This window comes from Phacochoerus africanus, chromosome 5 (assembly GCF_016906955.1).
Source record: "Phacochoerus africanus isolate WHEZ1 chromosome 5, ROS_Pafr_v1, whole genome shotgun sequence".
NCBI classification, from domain to species: Eukaryota; Metazoa; Chordata; class Mammalia; order Artiodactyla; family Suidae; genus Phacochoerus; species Phacochoerus africanus.
The window spans coordinates 52,991,633-53,010,123 of NC_062548.1; the positions used below are offsets into that span (position 1 = coordinate 52,991,633).

The window sequence follows — 18,491 nt, forward strand, 5'->3', positions numbered from 1 at the left end:
GATGTTTTTTCTATTACCCTTTTTTTCCTGCCTGATAATATGAAACAGGTCCTTCCTGGCTCAGGGCATGAAACAGCAAACCCACCAACCCGTGTTAATGATTAGAATCCCCAGACCTCGTTCTGAAACCTGAACTCATTTCCAACTAAACGTTCTTGCTGGTTGTTTGATTGGCCTGCAGTGGGGGCAGCATTTTAACACCCCAGACACCCTGCTGGCTCTCTGGGCTGCCTGGGGTGGTGGTGAGGCTTCCTGCCAGGGGAATGCTTTGGAGGGGACGGGACCTGTGCCCCCGAGAGGTTGCTTTAGCTTCAGAAACGCGCAGGGAAGGAAAACTGTCGCCAGCTTACTTTTCATCCAAAGGAATCCTGAGACTTTTTAACAAAATGCTTTTATTTCTACTTTTTCAGTGACATGCGCGGTTGGGTACTTGCATGAACTTTCTGAAGGCAGGTATATTCTTTGAATGCTTCCATTCTGGCCGCAGAAAGTGGGGAAGGAAGGCCAGCTGAGACGAGGCACAGCAGACGGGGCCCCAGGCGTTGTGCGGGGCGCACATGCTGGTCAGTAGTCGTCGTAGTTGACGCTGGCCCCATACCTGAAGCTGTGGGGGCTCCGGGGACCGATGGCCGCATCCTCGTCATAGTGCCGCTGGTAGTGATCGTAGTCGTCGTCCCCATTGCGGTCTCTATTGAGCCAGTAGGTGATGTCATCCTCGAATTTCTGCAGCAAAAGAAGATGTGAGAAGACAGGTGTAAGGCCAGCATCACCTGCAGCACAACCCACTGGCCGTGTTCCTCTGGGGTGGCATTTCTGCAACAATGAACGACCCCTCCTAAGGATAATTCCTGCAACAGGGGACCTGCTGCATAGGGACCACCACTCAATCTCCTGAAATAACCTATAATAGAAAAAGTGATGAATAACTTTGCTGTACACCTGAAGCTGACCCAACAGTGTAAATCGACTATACTCCAATATAGAACAATAAAGAGGACTTCCCATTGTGGCTCAGCAGTTAACGAACCCAACTAGCATCCATGAGGATGTGGGTTCGATCCCTGGCCTCGCTCAGTGGGTTAAGGATCCAGCGTTGCTGTGAGCTGTGGCGTAGGTCACAGACGTGATTCCGATCCCCCATTGCTATGGCTGTGGTGTAGACCTGCAGCTGTAGCTCTGATTTGATCCCTAGCCTGGGAACCTCTGTTTGCTGTGGGTTCGCCATAAAAAGGCCAAAAAAAAAAAAAAAAAAGACAGTAGAGGGAGGGACTGAAGATAGTGAGAAGCACAGGATGCCCTTTGGGTTTACAGCCTGGGCATGTGGAGTCTGCTGTTCACCCCTTTGTTTCCTGGAGTACAAAGGACACAGAACATTATGTGCAGTTCAAGTGCACAACAGAATCGATAGCTGTTGACATCGAGAAATGGTCACCACACTAAGCCCACTTAGCATCCACCACCTCTCAGAGTTATGACATTTTTCTTTCCCTTATGATGAGTGCTTTTAAGATCTACTCTCGTTCCCTGATGGCCTAGAAGTCAAGGATCTGGCATTGTCACTGCTGTAGCACAAGTTTGATCCCTGGTCCAGGAACTTCTGCATACCGCAGGCACGGCCAAAAAAAAAAAAAAAAAAGATCTACTCTCTTAGCAACAAATACACAAAACAGTATTAACTGAAGTCACCATGCCTAGATGACACCCCTGTGACTTGGTTTTTGTTTTTTCTTTTTAGGGCCATACCTGCAGCCTATGGAGGTTCCCAGGCTAGGGGTCAAATCGGAGTTACAGCTGCTGGCCTATACCACAGCCACAGCCACACCAGATCTGAGCCGCGTCTGTGACCTACACCACAGCTCACTGCAATGCCGGATCCTTAACACTGATTGAGGTCAGGGATCGAACCCGAAACCTCATAGTTCCTAGTCGGATTCCTTTCTGCTGCGCCACGACGGGAACTCCTGTTTCTTGGTTTTTCTCATTTTATGATCTCGTCTGAGGTTTTGCCTTATGATAACTTTTCCATACATTTAAAAATATTTCACAACAGAAAGAGAAAGACAAATACCATATGACATCACTTACATCTGGAATCTAATATACGGCACAAATACATCTTTCCACAGAAAAGAAATTCATGGATTTGGAGAATAGTCTTGTGGTTGCCAAGGGGGAGGGGGAGGAGGAGGGAGTGGGATGGACTGGGAATCTGGGGTTAATAGTGCAAACTATTGCCTTTGGAATGGATAAACAATGGGCTCCTGCTGTCTAGCACTGGGAACTCTATCTAGTCACTTGTGATGGAGCAGGATAGAGGATAATGTGAGAAACAGAATGTATACGTGTATGTGTGACTGGGTCACTTTGCTGTACAGTAGAAAATTAGCAGAACACTGTAAACCAGCTATAATGGAAAAAATAAAAATCATCTAAAAAATATTTCATGAATACGGAAGTTATGTAGACTCGTATTTTAAAAATGTGTATGTGGGAGGAAGACAAAGAAAAACCGGGATATTTCCACTGCCAGAGACAACCACTACTGACCCTTTGATGTATTTCCTTCTAGCCTCTTCTATGTTACTAAAATCTTACTTGATCCCCATTGGTTTTGGCTGCACCCACAGCATGAAGAAGTTCCTGGGCCAGAGACTAAGCCCAAGCCACAGCCATCACTATGCCTGACCATTAACTGCTAAGCCACTGGGAAACTCGCTGACCCCCATTTTTATTCTGGTTTTGTCACCAGGCATTATTTTAACCATTTCCCCATGTTAAACTCTTAATACCCATTTTCTTGACCTGCAAATACTGATAATCAAGAAAATGCAAATCACTAAAATATGACGTGACTTTTTCACCTACCAATTAAGTACATGTATTTGTTTTTAAAATGTTTCACTGTGAATGCCAGATGCTGCTGAAGATTCAAGAATAGTGGGGCTCTCCTGTGTGGCTTATGGGAAGATATGATTTGCTGATACCTAAAGATCCTGATTCTACCTTTTGGCCCATGACTCCACTGGGCAAATAACACTAAACAGCAAACTACACAGGAAGATGCAGATAATAGTACCTGCCTTGTGGAGTTCCTGCTGTGGCTCAGTGGTAACAAACCAGATACTAATCCATGAGGACTTGGGTTCAATCTCTGCCCTTGCTCAGTGGGTTAAGGACCCAGTGTTTCCGTGAGCTGTGGTGTAGGTTACAGACGTGGCTCAGATCCTGCATTGCTGTGGCTGTGGTGTAGGACGGCAGCTGCAGCTCTGATTCAACCCCTAGCTTGGGAACCTCCATATGCCGTGGGTGTGACCCTAAAAAAAAAAAAAAAAAAAGACACAAACAAAAAGTACCTGCCTTTGGGTTACTGTAAATGTCAAGTAGTTCATATAAGTATTAGAAACGTGCTGGGCTCACAGTTTGTCTCTAAGTGCTTAGTGATGTGCACAGCAAGAAAACTATAGGTGAGTAGCAAGAAGATAACAGGGAACAACTGATATGTCTAATGGTTGGGAACTAGAAGGAAATTACGATACGGTTCTAGGGCTGCATGTGGAGATTCCCAGGCAAGGGGTGGAATCAGAGCTGTAGCTGCTGGCCTACACCACAGCCACCACAATGCAGGATCCGAGCTGCGTCTGTGACCTACACCACAGCCCACAGCAGCGCCGGATCCTTAACCCACTGAGCGAGGCCAGGGATCGAACCTGCGTCCTCATGGATGCTAGTGAGATTCCTTTCTACTGAGCCATGATGGGAAGTTCTGAACAGTTTAATTTTGTTTGCCTCTTGAAGAATTTTGTATACACCCTCCACTCACAATATGAGCCAGGGCCTGTTGGGAAAAACCCTTGGAAATACTGCCCCATGTGTGCTCCCTGGCCGGGCAGCAGGCTCTCCTCTCCAGGGCAGGGCTCATGTCCACTACCCCATCGCCATGCAGACTTGCTCTGCTGCAGCACAATCTCCCACTGGAACTCTGCTGCTGGCTTCCCTGTACCTGGTCCCCACCTGGGAGTCACGGATGACAAGTGTTCTTTTTCCTTCACTTGGTGCATATGTCCATTCACGCTACCTGGACACATGAACTGAACCATACCTCCTGCAAATGCATAGACCCGTTTTCCCCAAACGATCTGCAAAAACCCATCCTTCATTATTTATTTATTTTGCCTTTTTTTCCTTTTCTTTTTAGGGTGGCACCCGTGGCATATGGAGGTTCCCAGGCTAGGTGTCTAATCGGAGCTACAGCTGCTGGCCTACACCACAACCACAGCAATGACAGATCTGAGCCACATCTGAGCCGTACACCACAGGTCACATGGATCCCCAACCCACTGAGCCAAGCCAGGGATCAAACCCGAGTCCTCATGGATACTAGTCAGATTTGTTTCCGCTGCGCCAAAACGGGAACTCTAACCTGCCTCTCTTTAAAAGTCACTTTTCATCTTCCTCTACTGTCTTCAAGGGCCTGTGCATCAATCTTGTTGTTTCTGACGGTTCTGAGGCAAAGTGAAAATATTTTGGGAGGAGGTGAATTGTTTTAAGGACACCCGGAGAAAACTGTGGAGTTCTAGGAGAATCAGATTCTTGATGAATTTAAGAGCCAACCACTCTGGGTGGGGCTGTCTCTGGAATTCTACGTTCAAAACCTTATGGGAGAGACTTGCATTGGCACAGCGGGCTGGAAAATTCTAGCTGATGCCTTTACACCTTGGCTGATGGTCATGTGACCCAACGCCTTGAAAGCTGGGCACAAAAGGGGTCTCTGATTTCAGAGTCAATAGCAGAACTTAATTCTCAGCCCTGTTTCCCCAAACCACGCCTCTGCCCCCACCCCCCTGCAGGAAGCCAGGCCACTGTCCCCCGCCTCCCCCCAATCCCGTCCCCCACCCCGTGGGAAGCCAAGCTGTGCAGGCGCAATCACCCACCGCTTCGTTGAAGCCCAGGTACAGGAAGTGCTGATACCACTGCTGCACCTCCGGGCGCGTGCGGTCCCACAGCTGACGCTTCTGGCGCCGCAGGCTGCTTAGGAACTCCTTGGCCTTGCTCTCGCGGACAGCCACTGGGGTCTCAGATGGAGCAGAAGCTGAAACGATGGGTCCCCAAAGTACGTGGAATGATTCCTTTCTTCATTGGGGTGAATCCCTGTTTTATGCCACCTCCCCCATCCCACGTGGCAGGTGGCGGCTTTAGTGGCACCTTCCAGGAGGAATACGAGCCGCGGGACTCGGCGCAGTCTCCGCCATCTGCCCGGGCTCCCTTAGCAGGCTCTCCCATCTGGGCACTGGTTCCACCTCTGCAGACGTGCACCAAGCCCGGACCCCGGACGGTGGACCCCAGACCCTGGGCAGGGGCTGCTGCTTCCCCCGGCCTCTGGGCATCCAGTCCACCGTAGTATGTGTTCATTGTCTGTGCAGTGGGCTTGCTTAGGAGAAGAGGGAGAAAGAGCTGAGCGGGCCAGCCCAGCATTGCAGCAAGTCCTCCTGTCTGCACTGCCACCAATTCTGGGCCTTACTCTGTGACTGGCGACCATTCAGTTGCCTCTCAAAGGGCGTGACCCTTGCTTTCCCACGTTCTCTGAGCCTCTTTCCATTGAGGGCTGAGCTTCTGAAAAGGCCCCGTTTCTGCAGATGCTCGGGGCTGGCCCGATGTCTGGGCCAGAGCCCCTGTACCCTTCATCTAGGACACTGGGCCCTGCCTCGGGTTGTTGTGGCAGCTGTGCAGGAAAAGGAAGTCCAACGCCCCTGTGCCCGTTGCTCATGTGGATAAATATCAGCACGTCTGTTTTCCCCCCTCTTTTCATCTGTGTATTCCCCCGGGGCCTGTGCCACTGCTCTGTACACAGTAGGTGCACAGTATGTGTTTCTTAGATAAAAGCTGAGGACGTACATGGAGGAGTGGTGACTACCTCGGCCAGCTGCTCTCTGGTGCCCCTTCGCCAGGTGGCCCTGTGAGAGCTTCCATCACCCCTGGTGACACAGGGGCACAGGAAGGGGCCAATCCCAGGGGCCTGGGGGATGGGGGTGGGAAGAAGCTGAGAGCTCCCTGGGAGCCCTCTCCCAGAGGGGCCATGTGTGATCAGAGGGTTCCCTGCTGAGCCAGCTGGGAAGCAGGGGCTCAACAGCAGGGAGCAGACTTCAGCCTCCCAGGAGCCCCTTTAACTCTGGGAATAGAATAAATGTACCTTCATTCTAAGGGAGGGATAACTTCCTAGTTTACAAGTGAGGACAAGCGTCCTGAGGGAAATTGGCATTCTCAGGACCACACATGATGGGACTGACCCCAGCAGCCCAGGATTCATCTGTGTAGCTCCCAGACCATTCTGTTTCCACATTTTGCCGAGTGACTGCATCCCTGAGAGGCGTGTTCTGCACAGCAGGTGTACGTAAGGAAAGGCATCCTGGGAGAGTGATGGATACGGAGCGACCACAGTGATACTGCTCTGTGGTGCCCCAGGACTGAGCTTGCATGTGCTCTGAATGTGAGGCGCTGCTCCAGAGAGTATCATGGCTTGAAAACAATCAGCGTTCAATTAACACTGCAGCTCTGTTCCTCTGAGTCCACGCTGACAGCTTTCAGAAAAGCATTTGCCGGCAATAATGTTTATCTGGTGAAAGACCGCCCAAATCCTCACAGAGGGAGACCTTCAGGTCAGCTAACCTTTTAAGGAGTAAACACGTCTGCGTTTCCAAACCCGAGACTCCAGTGAACACATCATATCCCCATTTCATTGCCACCCAGTTAAGAATGCAACCCTTATGCATTTGGGCTGTATTTACCTTTGCGTTTCTGAAGCATCAGCTTGAGTTTGTTTCCACTTGTGCCACCTGAAGGAATGAAAACAAAGTATTCAAGGTTGCCCTGTGCCCTTACATTTCTCAAATGCAAAAATCAAAGTTGGAAAAAAGGCACTTTGTGCCCCTCTCTTGCTTTGGCAAGTTGGCAGTATGGTAACATTACAGTATTTAGTGCTGGTTGCCTTTCCTGTTGTGCAGAAAAAGCAAGCCAGGCTCTCTGTGGCTCAAAGCAGTGACAACAACCGTGCTGAGCTGGGCAACTTGAGCTACTTGAGCCAATTGGAACCATTTGCTAGGAAAGGTGATCTTGTGCTTTCAGCCCTTCGGACATAATGCTGGGGCCGTGACCTCTCTTATTTACCAGCCTGCAGACTTGACTTTTCAGGAACAACGGGTTGAAGAGTGTTGCCCCAAATTCAGATCCTCCCAGAGCCTCTGAACCTGACCTTGTTTGGAAATAGGGTCTCTGCAGACGTAGAGAGTTAGGGACCTCAGGTGATGTGACATGCAATTTAGGCTGGGCTCTAAAGCCCAGGGTCCTTATATGAGGAGGCAGGTGAGACCATAGAGAAGACAGCCATGGGATGGACGTGGAGGTGGGATTCCTCTGCCATAAGCCCAGGAACATGCCTTAGAGCTAAAAGGTCAGCCCCGTTTTGGAGCTTGTCATCTAATCAACCAGGCATCATCTGTACCATTTGCTGTTGTTTTTATTCAGATCTAAAAGTGTTTCTGAAGCTCCCTCTGTGGTGCAAGGGGATCGGCAGCATCTGTGAAGCACCAGGACAAAGGTTCAATCCCCAACCAGGCTCAGTGGGTTAAGGATCTGGTGTTGCCACCGCTGTGGCATCGGTCGCAACTGTGGATCGGATCTGATCACTGGCCTGGGAACTTCCATGTGCTGTGGGGCAGCTGAAAAAGGAAAAGAAAAAAAATTGATTCTAACCTGCTCAATCATTTAGTAGGAAACGACAAATCTGACCTGATATAATACTCCATCCTCCCGGAGAGCTGGGGACCTATGGGAGCATCTGATCTTCTCGTGCTATGTACAGGACGGAGGCTTGTCCTGTGGAGGGGGAACCAGAGCTCCTGGGAAAAGAGCCCAGCCTCATAAGGAGTGAGCAGGGTGTCATCAGGTGCAGGGAGCAGGAGTCTGGCCTCCCAGACAGAGACACTGAGATGATGGTGCCCACACCCTTGGAGGTCCCTGACACTCCCCCAACAGCTGCAGACCATGTTGGCATCTGCAAAGGTGCAGTCTTCTGGAAACGGGAGCTAGAGGTTTTGCCAGACTCTCAGAAGTGTCTGGGACCCCAAAAGGATTAAGACCCCCTGCTTAAAGAATTTACTACTAACTGTGTGGGGGGAGCCTATTTGTAGCATGGCGTCTTGGGAGCACTGGGGCACAAGTTTGACCCCCTGCCCGGCACAGTGGATTAAGGATCTGGTGTTGCTGCAGCTGTGGCATGGGTCGCAACTGTGGCTCAGATCTGATTCCTGGCTGGGGAACTCCATATACTGCGGGGCAGTCAAAATAAATTAATTACTTAAAGGACAGCATCTTGCAAAAAGGAAATACTTGTCCTGTGTCTGTTCTGTCACTTCTCTGATCAGACCACCCCTTTACTCTTTGGTTCAGATGCCAACATCTCACTTTCAGATGGTCACAGAAAAACAGGAGTTCTGGTCAGAGGAAAAGATCCAGAGAGGACAAGGGTCCATGTGTGTTACATGAGGAAAAAAAAAAATGAAAGGAATTTAGATGTTTAACTAGAGGAAAGAAACTTCAAGGAGGAGTGCGATGGCTCTAAGTCACCACTGAGCCGTAGACTGGGGCAGGAAGTAAGGCTCCCAGCAGCGGGCAGCCACCCAAGGCTGGGGTAAGTCACCCCAAGGGGCCCCCCCCCATCCGTAGAGGCTGGAGCTGGCTGGGCATCAGTACTGAGCGAGCGCCGCGAGGCTGCTGCGGGGTAGGGGTTAGTTAGATGGGTGGGACTGCTCTCAGTCTGTGCTTCCCTTCCAGCCTCAAGAGTCAACTCAAAAATCTATAGAAACACTTGCCCAAGCAGACAGAGCACAAAAAAGAGTGTTGATGAATATCTCAACATGCATGGGTCTCTAAGAAGTCACAGGGTCGTGCATGTAGAATTAAGTACAGTCCCTCTGTCTGTCTGCCTTCTGTAAGAGCACTTTACAACTGATTGATGAAACATGGCCGGATTTGAGGTAGACTTTGGGTTTAGGCATTTTCGATGAAGCTGCAAGTTCTCACAGCAAATGTGTCACAACTGCCCCAGAAATGAAAGTCTCACCAAATTCAGCGATACAACTGAAAAGCAGGGCTAGGTCCTAAATTATGGATTATTAGTGATGTCACAGTGCTGATTACTACATGTAGGACTATAAGTATGAATGCATCAAATTGGACACCCAGCTAAATTTATGTGAGGAAAGGAACAAATCAGTATCCGTGGGTTTTTTCCTGCCATACTATGGATTTTTCACCCCAGCATCACTGGTCACTTTCGCCAGTCTGTGATTGGAGACACCCCTGCACTGATCAAATCCAGTTACCTGGCATCCCACCTCCCAGCAGGCTCAGAATGGCAGGATGTCTCCTTTGAAGTTCTTAATACACTGCCCAAGAAGGGGCCATGATCACTTTCTCCACTTAAAGCTTTTGGGTGTCATAAAGAGCCACCTTGGGGACTTGATGCAAAGATGTTCATTTCGTGTCATAAGAACTTTCACATTCCAGCTCAGTGATGCTAGTATTTGAACCGCCTCCTATTATAACATTCTTGGTAGAAATGAAATAAAATACAAGTCCTGAGGAGGACTGGCTTATAGCCCAATGCTTTATTCAGATGGGCTTCTTAAAATGGGAGGAACAAAGGGAGCAGCTCTTGATGGAAAAATGATTGACTGGTCCTGCTGGGGCACTAAATTAGAACAGAGGTCTCCTCAGGCTCCACAGCCCCTGGGGGCTCCACCTGCATCCTCTGCTGGTGCGCCTTGATGTGCTGAATGCCCGAAACATAGAAGCTGAACAATCAAGGGAGCCCTGCCTTTTTTCCACCGCAGGTGTGACTGCTTAGTGGTGGGAAAAGCACCAGCCTCGGGGTCTCAGGGCAGTCACCCCCAGCCTTCCAGGGCAGTGGGTCGGGGTGTGCCTCCCAGCCCTGAGGCTCAAAGGCACACCCTGCCTGTATGAAGCCACTAGTGAGCCACAAAGGATCACAGGAGGGGACACGGCACGGTGAGGGCAAAACCTGGTGAGGGCAAAACCTATGGTTTCCAGTCACCCTTCCTGAAATGGGGTCTGTGGGCTCCCAGGGTTCAAAGGTCTGCACACCCACCCACGTCATTTAAGGAATGTATGTATAATGTGCACATTTTGTAGCGAGCAAAACAGGTTTTCAGCCCATTCTCGGACGGCTCCAAGCAGCAGAAAGGGTTAAGCATTTCTCATTTAAGAACTGTTCTTCAGCTGGGAGGGGAGGTCTGCTTGGCAGCTTTGCAGACTTGAACTTGACCTAGCCAAAGAGCCAGGGAGGGAATGCCTGCCCGTAAGGGACTCTAGGGACAGCCTTTGGCTCTGCTCAGCCCTGGGCGCACCTCCCGGCCTTCGTGCCCACTGGGCCCTGCCTCTTGCGCCACTTAATGTTGCTCTCTTTTCCTCAGATTGCCACACACATCCGAGACCCTGCCCTTGACCCTGGGCTCTGCCCAAGCACGCCACAGCAGGAGGGCAGAACCCAAGACCCCTTTCACCCCTTGGCCCTTGCCCGGGCTCAGGATGGGTACCTAGGACCCCATGCCCTCACCAATCCTCTCCCTGGAGCCCTAGCATCGCCTCCTTACCTGGGCCCAGGCACAGCAGCAAGAGCAGCGCCAGAGCGGTCATGACCAGGACTGCGGGCTGCGCGGAGGAGGCGGCCATGGCTGCGGGTGCGCTCAGAGGACGCTGCGCAGGAAGAAGAGGCGCTGGGAGACCAGGCGCAGGAGGACCGGGGCTCGAGGGCACTGTGCGCGGCAGGACTGCGCACGAGGGTACTGGGCGGACGGGCGGGCGGTCCCTACGTCCCTACAGGGGCGGGACCCGCCAGACGGGCGCTGTGCCCACGGGCTGCCGGCCAAGCGTCGGCGCTGAGCCACCGCGCCCCTCTCTCCAGCCGCGGAACGGGTGGAGATGCTCGGCCGGATCCCGGCTCAGGCCTCTGGGTCTCGCCGCTACCTGCCCCGCTAGCCCGCGTCCTCACTGCCCTCCGCCAGGCCACCCCAGCCCGCTCCCTCCCGCACAGGGCCTTTGGAACGCCCTGGATCCCCCCCCCCCCCCCGTGCTGCGCTCAGAGGGATGACTTGGCAGCTTCCTGCATCGTGTTATTTTGAAAGTCTCCACAGTCTGCGTTCAGAGCTGCCTTCCAGGAAAATACCTCACTCCTAACTACTCGCATAGGGAAACCTTTCAGAAACCAGGAGCAGATAAAGCCCGCAGGTTCGCAGGACAAGTTTCCCCATTGTGCGCCCCTGAATCCCCGCACGGAAGTGGTACCAACGTGAAGCTGGGAGGCGAGAACCGAGCCTGCCGTTCCAGTCCCAGGCCTGATCACGCCCGTCTACACTGCAGCCGCCATGTGAATTACCCCTCCTCCCATCCGGCGCCTCCAGAATCTGTTCAGAGCTCAGCTGAGTACTCCTGGTCTAAATCTGGCTCCTCAGTGTTTACACCTGCTGGTGCTCAGCATCTCACCTGTAAAGAACCCTCTGCGTGATGCGGTTGGCACTCCCCCAACAGAAAGAAGCGCGTTTGGGTGGAGAGGGAAAAAGCAGACAGAGCAAAGGAAAAGGAGACTGGGGTCCGAGAGAACCCCAAGCCTTGGGCTCACAGACTTCCCGAGGCGCCAGAGAGAACCCCAAAGATATCCTCTTTCCTCCAGTGACCCCAGGGAAGTGCTTACAGACCCTGGGAGGGGTGGAGCTGGGGTAGGATGAGAAGCAACAACAGTAGGGTTCCTTCTGCCTGAGGCCCAGACATTTAGCACGAGGAGGAAGAGCCAAACCAATGGGAAGGCGTGCTGTCTCTGCTGGTTCACAACGTGCCTGGAACCTCTCCTGTGTCTTGTGGGTCACCCCTCAGGCTCCATCTCCCACAGCATTTGCTCCTCCTGTAACATTTAAACTCTCCTCTTCCCCCGGTCTGAGCAGAACCCCGGGTGTCTCTTGTAAGGACAGAGCCGACTCCTTGGGGAGTTTGGTCTTGTGGACAGAGGCCTTCATTTCATGCCCTCTCATTTACAGTTCAAAAATGCACATGGTAGTTTTATTGCTTAACGCCAAGATTCCGAGGGGAGGAAACTCTGCTTCAATCAATTCATGCAGGTGTTGATTTGAAGAAAAAGTAGATGTCAAATCCTAATTTTTTTATGAATCTATGTTTTAAAAAAAAGCAAACAATGCTCAGAGTTCCTGTTGTGGCACAGTGAGTTAAGAGCCCAACTAGTATCCATTATCCATGAGGATGCGGGTTCCATCTATGGCCTCCCTCAGTGTGTTAAGGATCTGGTGTTGCCAGGTAGGTCGCAGATGCCACTCGGATCTGGCGTTGCTGTAGCTGTGGTGTAGGCCAGCAGCCGCAGCTTGGATTCGACCCCTAGCCTGGGAATTTCCATATGCCGCAGGTGCCACCCTAAAAAGAAACAATAAATAAATGAAAGAAAACCCTTGATTACTGCTTGTATATAGAACTGGTAGGACAAATCATGGGTTCCATAGAAAATTACTTGCCAACAAGGTGAAGGGAATGTTTCTTGAGAATTAGGCCCTACTTCCCCTCCGTGGGGAAAGCATGCACTCACGGGCCACCTCGAGCTCAAAGGACATTTAGAGGCAGCAGCCTGGGTCTGGGCAGGGCGATGGAGAGGAGATATTGTTACAAGAGGTTAAGATGCTGGGCTGCCTGAGCTTAGTGGACACTTGCCAACCAGGAAGATAAAAATGGGGACCGTTTGAAGTAAAGGACCCATTTGGTCTCCATTGTGTGTTTACACTCTTTACAAAGCAAGAAATATTTCCAGGTGATTTCACAGTTCCTTGGGGGTGGAGGGCATTGCACACCCTAAAGAATAGCTGAATTCTCCATCTCTGCCATTAACGGGGACAGCCTCTTCATGTCAACATTTCACTGAAATGTAACATAAGGCAGAAAAGCGCAGAGATCCCCTTTACAGCACAATGATCAAGAAACCCTGTTGCCAGCCCCCAGGAGCCCCTGAGTCCCTCGGGCCCCTCCCCACCCCGTGTGTAAAGCAATGGTTTAGTCTGAGATGCTCTTCTTTCTTTTTAAGGAAATGGTATCCCATTTCCATTTCCTTCAAAAGATGAGAACTCAAAGACTGATGATTATAGTTGGAGGGCTCTCATTAACACGAAGAAGGAGTAAAGGCATCAGAGTCATGCCTGTTGATTGAATCTAACTCAGTCCCGTTCAATCCTGTATCAATATCTTTCTCAAAATGCTCGTTGGACGTCGTGCAGATGGTCTTCCGGAATGAAATGGCTTTGGCTCCGGCGTCTGCCTTGTGCACTGTTGGTTGCATTTATCGGCGTGATGAAAAAGCACGCAGAGCCCCATCTACCTGTTTCTCGTAGCCTTTTCTCGTCCCCATCCAAGCCAGGTCTCTGGTTGCTTGGTCCTCCTCACTGGCTGTCTGTGTCGCCGTCTCTCTCCAACACAAACATGGAGGGTCCAGGTGTAGAGGGGGGTGGAGGAGGGAAGGCAACTTTGCTGGGGGCCCAGGAGCCTCCACCACCACTTCCTCAGTCAGAGGCTCGTATGTGATGAAATTTCTCGTGTCAGTCACAGGAAAACAACTCTGTGTTGGTAGCAAGACCCCCGCCCTCAAGTTCAGGTGCCTGGCTGGAGACACTGTGCCAGTTGTAACATCCAGCTCCCTTTCCGTTTGTTTATTTGTTCAACTGTATTTACCTATAAAGTGCTGGTCACACCTGAGACCCCGTGAAAAGTCCTTTTCTTCCTATTTACTTAAATTTGTCATTTCCCTTTCTCTCTCTGCTGAAGCTGGTCTATTTTTTTTTTTTCTTTTTTGGCTGCATCCATGGCGTATGGAAGTTCCCAGGCCAGGGACTGAACCCAAGCTGGAGCTTCTACACAACCAACCCCCCAGCTGCAGCAATGCAAGATCCTTAACCCACTGTGCTACAGTGGAAACTCCCTGGTCTATTCTTTATTCCACTGTTCCTCAGTCTTGGTCTAAAAAGCCCAAGGCGCTTGTTTTTTTGGTGTGGTTTGTGTGTGTGTGTGTGTGTGTGTGTGTGTCTTTTTGTCTTTTTTTAGGGCCACACCCATGGCATATGGAGGTTTCCAGACTAGGGGTCAAATCAGACTGTAGAGGCCGGCCTATGCCAGAGCCATAGCAATGCCAGATCTGGGCTGTGTCTGTGACCTACACCACAGCTCATGGTAACACCGGATCCTCAACCCACTGAGCGAGGCCTGAGATCGAACCCACAACCTCGTGGTTCATAGTCGGATTCGTTCCCACTGCGCCACAACGGAAACTCCACAAGATGCTTGTTAATGCAGATTCCTGGGCCACATTCCCTGGCGTTCTGAGTCTCTTGGTCTTGAGTGAAGCTCAGGAGTCTGTATTTTTTAAGAGCAGAAGTTTCTGGGGGATGTTGATATAAGCAGGGCTCAGAGTGCATTTAGAAGTCAGTCCTGGCTCCACCAAGACTTAAGCCCTGTGGCCTGGGGTGGTTCCTAAAGGGAGCTTGGGGCTCCCAGAGGGAGTATTCCAAGACCAGCCATTCCAAGAGACAAGAAGAAGAAGCTGCCAGTATCTTAAAGTCTTGGCCTGGACACTGACACGAGTCATTGCCACTGTACTGTTGATGGGAGCAGTCACAGAGCACCCCCACCCCCCGCAGGGGGCACTCGGGAGGGACAGAGGTCCCCTTTCTCAGTGGGTTTGTGGCCATCTTTAATCCACTGCAGCCAGCCACCTTTCAAGGCCAAGCTCAGATGCTGCCTCCCCAGGAAGTCTCTCCGGCTTCCTTCTTTGGGGCCAGCAGCACACTTTTCTCTGAACTCCTCCAAGCTTCATGTTCTGCTGACGTTTTCTCCATTCTACCTCAGGTTTCTCTTTACCTTATTTCTCTTTTTTTTTCTATTGAGTTTTGAGCTGGTGAGCTTCCCAAGTTGTTGGTTCTCTTTTTTCATTACCCTGTAGAACCGGCACCCAATAAATATCTGATGAATGAATAAATGTTGGCATCTAGGAGTTCCCATCGTGGTTCAGTGGTTAAGGAATCCGATTAGGAACCATGAGGTTGAGGGTTCGATCCTTGGCCTTGCTCAGTGGGTTAACGATCCGGCGTTGCCGTGAGCTGTGGTGTAGGTCACAGATGTAGCTCGGATCCCGCATTGCTGTGGCTGTGGTGTAGGCCAGCGGCTACAGCTCTGATTGGACCCCTAGCCTGAGAACCTCCATATGCTGCGGGAGCAGCCCTAGAAAAGGCAAAAAGACAAAAAAAAAATGTTGGCATCTAAAAGTGAATCTGGGGAGTTCTTGCTGTGGTGCAGTGGAAACAAATCCAACTAGTATCCATGAGGATGGAGGTTTGATCCTTGGCCTTGCTCAGTGGATTAAAGGATCCAGTGTTGCCATGAGCTGTGGTGTGGGTCGCAGATGCAGCTCAGATCCGGTGTTGCTGTGGCTGTGGCGTAGGTCAGCAACAGCTCCGATTGGACCCCTAGTCTGGGAACCTCCATATGCCACAGATGTGGCCGTAAAAAGACAAAAGAAAACATAAAAGTGAATTTGTACTCAGGTCCTATACAAGTGAGATCATTTCATATGTCTCTCTTTAAGTTTGATATTAGAAAAGTACATGTTACACATAACGAAATCTCATAGCAGCCCAGGAATGGCAATAAGGAAGGACCCCTGGGTTGAGACCCTCCCCAAAGGCCAGCGTAGAAACTGTCTATATCTCAGGACTGGCAACCACAGGGTTAATCTTTACGCTCAGTGGTGGGTCCTCAAAACTCCTTTCCTGTTTATTAAGCAAAGCCCCATGTCGGAATTTTAATGACTTTGCCATTTCAAATAACTAACCGGAGCCAAAGGCAGGGAAAGCAGGAAAGTTTCCTTTCAGCCTAAAAAAATATTGAGAAGCACAAAATCCTTATTATGCCCAGCTCTGCTCATGGGAAGGTTCAGGGAGCAGGGCTTGGGAAGGGGCCAGGGACTCCACAAGCAGATGAGGTCTTAGTGATGGGACTTTGCAGATGGATGTGGTCCTCGGGGACGGGACTTTGCAGGTGGGCATGGTCCTCAGGGATGGGACTCTGCAGATGGACCCGGTCCTCAGGGATGGGACTTTGCAGGTGGGTGTGGTCCTCAGTGAAGGGGCCGGTACATCCCAGCCTCGGGTACAGAGGCAGCTAACATCTTCAAGAAATGGTATTTGGATCCCTACAGGCCCTCTGGTGAAAAGATATAACGCTGTTAAAACATGTTCACACGTTAAATGGGGCCAGTTTCCAGTCTCTTCATCCTTAAATTTACATCATTATAACCAAAAAGATTCTGAGAGTTGAAGAGACCTTGAGACCCAGAGCAGACCGCCATAGTTGAAAGGTAGCTCAGCGGCCCGTGTGGAACAGCCCTGGGGTGCACGTCCTGAAGTCCTTTGCCCACTGGAGCAGAAGAGCAAGGTGAATGCTAGTGAAAAAAACCCAGCAGCTGCATCACCGGGACACAAAAGATGGGTGTTCTAGTGGGAGCCTGCTCTTCCGAAAGTGATGACTCCCAGTCTCGGGGCACCAATACCAAAGCCAGAGGTCTGCTGTTGAGCCCCGTCCTGGGGAATACCAGACCCCATGCTCGGAGACCAGGAACCGGGCAAGGTCCACTGTCACCAGCACAGATGGGGCAGGGGCCACAGTACGGACAGGACAGCACCTACATGATTCTGCTTTAATGAAGGATGGACTCAATAACAGTCTTTTCCACTTTGACAGGTGCCTTGAAACCCAAAGAGATGGCCTGCAGGGGTCTTGCAGTGGCCTTACTCCTGGGGGTCATGGGTCGGCACTGATGGAGCCCTGCTGGGTTCTCTTGGGGGCACCTGGTTATGGATCGTTGGTAACATACAGGCAGCACCCACATGGGCCACAGAGCTCCCCCCGAGGAGCTGTTCTCATTTCCTTTGTGCTGGGCATTGTTTCATTTCATTACCTATTGTTGTTGTGAATTATGAGCACAGAATTTTAAGACAGCCACGTCCAGGCCTTATGGGGACAGTGACGATGTGATTCAGACTTCCTCCCTCCAGCCACCACGAGAGCATCAGAAATTCATTCCTTCTGCTAAGGACTCCAGTAAAAATCTCCAAGCCTCCAGTACAAATATTTTTTTCTTTCTCTTTTGGCCACACCCAAAGCATGTGGAAGTTCCCAGGCTAGGGATCAAATCTGAGCCGTGGCTGTGACCTATGCCACAGCCACAGCCATGCCAGATCCTTAACCCACTGCTCCGGGCCAGAGATCGAACCCGTGCCTTCACAGAGACAAGCCAATCATGGATCCGCTGTGCCGCAGCAGGAACTCCCAAATAAAAATATTTTTGATTAGATAATAACAGTAAAATATCCTCCATTCATGGAGATGGAGACACAGCCATGCTACCATCACTGGTGAGGATTTGATCCATTCCATGGGTATTAGGTGCAAAGGGCTGTCCAGGGAAGCAAAGCCTACAGTGAAATGGTGCTTGAGGACTTCAGAGCCTCTCGCCCACCCCCGGTCCCACAGGGCGAACAGGAGTAACACCCCCACTTTACAGGTTAGGAAGCTGGGGGGCAGAGGCTGTGACCTGCCAATCAACGGTGTCCTGGGCTTACACTCCTTTGGTCTGTTTGCATCCTCAGATGGCCCAGAAACAAGACACTTTGCTGGGGCCGTGTGTGGGGAGGTGTTGTTAGAGAAAGGTGATTCCCGGCTCGGATCGCCCGTGTTGGAAAGTAAGACCCACATCACGGGGAGATCTTGACAAGTCTCCTTACTTCAGCAGAAGGGCGCAGGTGCTCCCCGTAGGTGACAAGCTGGCAAGTGAGCAAGCGCGTGCAAAGAAGGAAGACCTCTCCCCCTTCATCCCTAATGCAGGTGGTATACCTGTCCCCTTCCCACTGGTCAGGTCAGGATGCACATTCTTCTCTATTGGCTAATTTGAAAGAAATTGTTACTGGGAGGAGAGGGTAAAGCGGGGGTGGGGAGGTGGAGGGTGTCTCAGACAAAGCAAGAACCAAATGGAGTAACCAAGACTTCCTTTGATAGAAAAGACATATGTTACTTCTCACAGAGGTCAGATCCGGTCTTTGGGGCGCTGTCCATCTTCCCAGGATGGGGCAGATACACGTGAATGTGTTGGAAGCAGCGGAGTGTCATTAGATTTTGCAGCTGTTTGAAAGCTGTCTCAGATGACATTTTAAGGACCCCAGACAATCCAGATTACTATTATTAGACACCAGAAGGCTGAAGGTTTCTTAAGTGATGGATAGTTCATAAACAGCTTCTCATGGAGGTTGTTATTCCACACTCATGGTGCAGGGGTGAGGTCATGCCTTTCTGCCAAAACATGTCCCAGCATCTTAAGATCCTGC

At 50.8% G+C, this 18,491-nt stretch overlaps 1 protein-coding gene across 1 annotated transcript; it reads right to left on the reverse strand.

Annotated features, from left to right (window-relative positions):
* Nucleotides 1-372: 372 nt before the first annotated feature.
* On the reverse strand, nucleotides 373-11,023 carry ECRG4 (ECRG4 augurin precursor). Its single transcript, XM_047779186.1, has 4 exons — nucleotides 10,668-11,023; nucleotides 6,783-6,830; nucleotides 4,932-5,089; nucleotides 373-723 (listed from the first exon to the last, which is right to left on the reverse strand). Exons 1-4 carry the CDS (start codon nucleotides 10,744-10,746, stop codon nucleotides 565-567), a joined length of 444 nt encoding a protein of 147 aa, XP_047635142.1. The 5' UTR covers nucleotides 10,747-11,023; the 3' UTR covers nucleotides 373-564.
* Between the last annotated feature and the right edge of the window lie 7,468 nt (nucleotides 11,024-18,491).